Source organism: Chanodichthys erythropterus, chromosome 4 (assembly GCF_024489055.1).
Source record: "Chanodichthys erythropterus isolate Z2021 chromosome 4, ASM2448905v1, whole genome shotgun sequence".
Lineage (NCBI taxonomy): Eukaryota > Metazoa > Chordata > Actinopteri > Cypriniformes > Xenocyprididae > Chanodichthys > Chanodichthys erythropterus.
The window spans coordinates 23,305,001-23,310,994 of NC_090224.1; the positions used below are offsets into that span (position 1 = coordinate 23,305,001).

The following is a 5,994-nucleotide window of genomic DNA, read 5'->3' on the forward strand; positions in this document are numbered from 1 at the left end:
ATTGTTTTGCATTTTTTGAAGAAAGTTATTGCAACTTGTTCTCACAATTCTGAGAAAAAAGTTATAAACACAATTTTTAAAAATAAAGTCAGAATTGTGAGATAAAAAGTTACTTTTTTGTTTTTCATTCTATGGTTCCAGGCTTCATTTTCTTTATGCATATTATCATATTCTTCTTTCCTTTGACTTTAGGGTGAAATATGCACGTTTTGCTAAAAAATTTTGCACACCTCAAGCTCCTGAAGTGTGTTTGTGCTGCAGTCATGAATGATTCTGTCAATCAGACGCTGGACCAGAAAACAGCTGAAAAATCACACTGAAGGAGGAACACGAGACACAGAAGATTCTTTCACACCGAAAACATCCAAATCTACTTAATACTGCTACAACACTATCACTGTCTTACCTGAAGTCATCCGCATACATGACCTCTGCTCCCCTCACACTGCGCGCTATACGACAGAGCGCAGAGGAGAGCGCTAGAGGTCATGTGACTCTCGGCTCATCCGCTGCTAACGGGATTGAGAGAGCGTGAGTGACTGCTGCTGCTTTCATACTGAGATCCCTTTGGTTGCATGTAAACTGAAGCTACAACTAAAACCATAAATAAAGCATTTAATAAAATAAAATATAGTTATTGGGGCAATTGTAAGATATTACATATTATATAGCAAGCCTGTAAACACCCAAACCAGAGATGAAAAAGATCATTTTCTGCAATTTCAGGTCTTCCATAGAAATATTGTGCTTTTGATACTTTTTAACAGTTATAGCGCCACCTATGGTCCGATCTGCATAAAAGTTTGAATGCTTCTTTAGAATCATATGCTGCATGTGCTCACTTAATTTCATGATGGGGTTTTGTTTAGGATTTAAAGGCTTTTGGGTACACTTGGCCAGGCCCGTTCTCTAAATGATCCTGTTATAGCGATCCAAAGAGCAAAAGAAGGTTTTTTAAATAATCTCAAATACTTTTTGACGGACAGTGGTGGTCCTAGAGGGAAAGTTGTTCAAAATGAGCAGATCTAACATATGATATGAATATTGTGTGTATGTGCGAAACATTGTTCATATACATGTGATAGCGCCCCCCGTGGCCGATTTCTTTCAAATTTCTCACAGACCTCGAGGGCCGCGAGTCAAAGAGGCACAGCTAGTTTAATTTCAATCTACCTCTGTTAACCTTGTCTAATAGGTGCTCAAATTTCATTGGCCGATGGCGGCCGGGTTTTTTGAAGATATGCAAATGTCCTCATGCATAATCATGGAATATTGGACAAAGACAACGCATGCCAATTTTCAAGTCAATCGGACTGACTGTTGTGTAGCTATAACCATTTTCATATCTTTTTTCATTTTATAGCGCCACCAAGTGGCCAGTCACCACGTCCTTTTTCACGTGACCTCAGACTGAGCCCATAGACAGATGTAACGAGTTCGGTGAAATTATTTCATTCTGTTCAAGAGTTATAGCGGTTTTAGTAAAAGTGGCCACGCCCACTTTAAACATTCTGAGGAACCTATAGGACTAGTTCGCAAAAGTAGGTTTTTCAAAAAAAACGAAAATCGGAAAATTTGGTTCATCAAATTTGTGTTACACAAATGTGTTAAGTCTCTACGACTCGATTCTCTTTTAGGGCAAAATGTTGATCTTTAAAAATCCCAGTGTTTCAGTGCTCGAACCCCTAAAAACATGTATTTGCCAAGGCAACATTTCTCATGTTCATTTAGTTTAAATAAAAATAAATCTATATAAACATAAAAAAACTTATTAAATTGACAAAAACTAAAACTTTATTTAAAATTTTAATAAAAACAGAAATGCAATGTCCATATTTGTTTTTATCATTATATTTTCTTGAATATTTTTTCTAATATAACATCTGATATAACAGTAAAGTGCGTGCGCTCAGAGTTTGTGTGGCACAGCAGATGATTTAATGTTTCCCATGATGCAGCGCTGCGTGTCTGTGTGAGTCAGCAGTTCAAACAGAGCTGTGACTGCTGTGATCCTCACACTTCACCATACAGACGCGCGCCGCCTCCGCTGGGAAATGATCAGAAGGATCAGACAATAGGACACAACACTGCTTTTACTCTTTTGGCGTGTTGTTTGTTAGTAGGGAAGTATTTGATTTTGGACGCAGCGAATGTTTGTGCTGACAAATGAAGGAATGTGATGATGAGTGTGTGCTTTATGTAGGAAGATTCTCATATTTTTATATTTCACATTTTTAAATGTTCATTTTGTGTTCATTTAGAAAAAGCAGTAAATTAAGAGCCACTTTACATTAACTCAATACATTTTTAGACAAAAAATAGAAATATGTAGTAAAATGCATCATCAGATTAACCAAAATATTGACTAATCAAACACAGCAATGAGCAGAACGACAATCTGAACCTAATCAAAGATGATCTAATATACGGTTAAACTCACAAAGAAACTTCTGCCTCATGTTTCACACCAAAATCACAAGACAAGACAACTAATTATATTTTGCTCATAGAAAATAAAGCCTATTTTAATATTACAATGAGGCACCTCGACAGACTCTATTATCACGCCTCATATGTTACATATGATATTATGAACATGTTAAATGTCATGATTCAGTTTCAGGGTCTGATTCAGATTCTCAGAGTGACACAGACTGCCTCTAGTGGACGAGCCACACACACACACACACACACACACACACACACACATACACTAATCAGTAGTGTTTATTAAATCAACCATCGTGATGAAAGCTCCATCCACAGACCATGAAGATCTCAAAGATTTAGGAAGAAATGACCTAGCAACCACACACAACACCTTAGCAACCACATAACAATGCCCTAACAACCACACAGAATACCAAATCATACTTATCTGACCGTTATCAGTTTGTATCAGTAAATGAACGACTTATATAGTGATGGCTAATTTCAAAACACTGCTTCAGGAAGCTTCGGAGCGTTATGAATCAGTGTGTCAAATCAGCGGTTCGGAGCGTCAAAGTCACGTGATTTCAGCAGTTTGGCGGTTTGACATGCGATCTGAACCGCTGATTCAACAGAAAAGATCCATAACGCTCCGAAGCTTCCTGAAGCAGTGTTTTGAAATCGGACATCACTAAATAAGTCGTTATTTTGTTTTTTTGGCGCACCAAAAATATTCTCGTGGCTTTATTAATATTGAACCACTGTACTCACATGAACTGATTTAAATATGTTTTTAGTACATTAATGGATCTTGAGAGAGGAAATGTCATTGCTGGCTATGCAGGCCTCACTGAGCCATCGGATTTCATCAAAAATATCTTAATTTGTGTTCTGAAGATGAACGAAGATCTTACGGGTGTGGAACAGCATGAGGGAGAGTAATTAATGACATTATTTTCATTTTTGGGTGAACTAACCCTTTAATGATTCTGGTTCATTAATGCTTCCATTCTTTGAGTATTTTTGTGTATAATGCATTATAAAGGTATTGATAATATACATTATAATGCATTATATCTTTTATAAACAAATAAATATAATAAATAATTGTTACCACAATTAAAATTGGTGTTATAAATCATGTATTTTAATACTTTATAAAGCTGTGTTCAGTGCTGATCGATCATCTTTATCAATGAACACGAGCACAGTTGCGCGCGTGCCCTCGTTACCATGACAACAGCTGCTCTCCGCCGCGCTGACCACGCCCTCCGCGACACGTCACAGCGCCGCTGAGGCGAACGATGATGTTGTCTCCATTTTACATCGTTTCTTTCGCTGTATTTTCAAACAATTTTAAGAAACGCGTCCCTCCCTTCGCAGTCTATCACATCTATAAGCCTCTATAAGCCTCTATAAGTCTAATCAATACGCTATATCGATGATGACAGCGCGTGAATGTGTCGCCTCAGGTGGACACGCCGGCTGATGCTTCAAAACCTCCTCAAATCCCAATAATTTTAACCAATAACTCAAATATATTGACATTATGTCGACATATAAAGCACCACATCCAGCATCCCGTCACATAATCTGCTGCAGCATTCGCGCCGTTAATAATAACGGATAATAACGGACGCTGCGCGTGAGGACGCGCGCTTACCTCATATTTTCTTCTTTTTCTTCGTTAAAAGTAAACGTGGAATAATGTCAACGCAGTCTGTCGATCCCCGTGTGAACTAATCACACACCGCTCAGTCTTTAAAGACGAATATCCCGGAATATCTGTAAAAAACCGCCGATGCTACGAAAGCCAGTCGCGGATGCGGAGGAAGAAATGCGACAGAGGAAGATGTGGCCGGTTCTGCGCTGCGTCCGAGACGGTTTCTCGTGTTTTCGTGTTTTTCTCGCCGTGTTGAGATCGTGTCCTCACGTCCATCTCACAGAGATCCGTTCTCCGGTCACGGGCAGCGGCGCTTCAGAGTCCGTCAGCCGCGCACTGACTCACCGATCTGCCCACCCGAACCACCGGCGGAAGATAACGGTTCAAACCCACACCATCTGAGCGCGAATCATCTTCATCATCCTCACTTCACTGATATTGTAGCTAGATAGTGTACTAAACTAGCCTACTGCTTAGGGAGAGTTAGGGTTATACACTTTACAGCAAGTTTTCATTAGTTAAAATACACTAATACTTCTGCATTTTAAATGGGTCTCTTTTTTTTGTCCAAAGGCCTTAATAATAATAAAAAAAACAAAGATATGACATCCAAAGTATGTAAGGTAGTACAACTAGATCTCTTTTATTGAATCCAAAATGCAAAGTAACTAACTCTCTCTTAACTATTTGATAAATTCATGTTTTCTCTTGATCATACGCATGTCCCGAAACATCAGGTCATTCGGTGCAACCGCTATAAATCATGGAAAAATGTTGAAATATTTTAAAAACTTGTGCTAAATATAAAATGTTTGATTGTCCTTTTGCTAGCTAGATATCAGCCTGTTAGCATTGTTTGAAAATATCGTCAAAACCGAAATTTTGATTAAACCGAATGACTTTTTTAGTGACAAATTTGGTCCATCTTGTAAAAAATGACAAAATCAGTGTTAATTGATTATAAAAACCACATAATCTCATTGATAATGAAACTCAATTATGTTTTTTTACACTTTTAAAAACCTTATCTGTCAATGACCCTAATATTAGTTAGTTAATTTCAACATTTACTAGCTAATACATTATTTAATGCACTGTGCTAATATAAACAAACCTTGAACAATTAGCTATATTTTTAACAACTAACTTTAACAAAGATTAATAAATGCTTTAAAAAATACACAGTTCATGGTAACTAATGCAATAAAGTCGAATCAAAATGATCAATTCTTGTGTTTTTATGGAATATTTTGGTGTTTATTATAAATTATTTATCCGGCACATCATTGTTTTTAAAGTGACACTGGTGTGAGGGCGGGGCAACCTGTCACTCACATGAGATCCACCAATAGCAAACCACAATCCAATCAATTCCCCTACGGACAAAATCAAGCCCCGCCCTCCATTTGTTCTTGTTTGAGAAGCGTTTCACTCGATACACGACACAATAGAGAAGAAAAGACCAGCGTGACTTCAGTTTAATCAGTGTTGAACAGGTTTCACTGTATTAGTGAGGACATTCATGTGGACCTGCACACACACACACACACACACACACACACACACACACACACACACACACACACACACACATATGTTTATGATCTAGCCTCCTAATATAAACACCAGATTTCAGTCTCTATTTGGGTTTTTGGCTATTTTTGGATGGATTTGTTGATCAAGAAAAGTGACGCTCAGCTTTCTCAATGTCATCTTATGTAATGAAAGATATATTCTGGGCCAGACAGGATCTGAATGGGGTAAAGTTCAGCTGAATCCTCTCACTGAACCAGCAGATGGCAGTCAGGATCTCAGTCTGAATATAATCTGGCAGTAAATGTTTGAAGAATTAGAATCACACAGAGTAGGAATGAGATTTTATTGTAATTCTGCACCAAAAA

At 37.8% G+C, this 5,994-nt stretch overlaps 1 protein-coding gene across 1 annotated transcript in view; it reads right to left on the reverse strand.

Moving 5' to 3' along the window:
• Positions 1 to 4,408, reverse strand: part of evlb (Enah/Vasp-like b) — a 30,471-nt gene extending 26,063 nt beyond the window's left edge. Inside the window, exon 1 of the mRNA XM_067383370.1 lies at positions 4,094 to 4,408. Coding sequence (XP_067239471.1) covers positions 4,094 to 4,098 — 5 coding nt within the window. The 5' untranslated portion in view covers positions 4,099 to 4,408. The remainder of the gene's footprint in view (positions 1 to 4,093) is intronic.
• Positions 4,409 to 5,994: the final 1,586 nt, after the last annotated feature.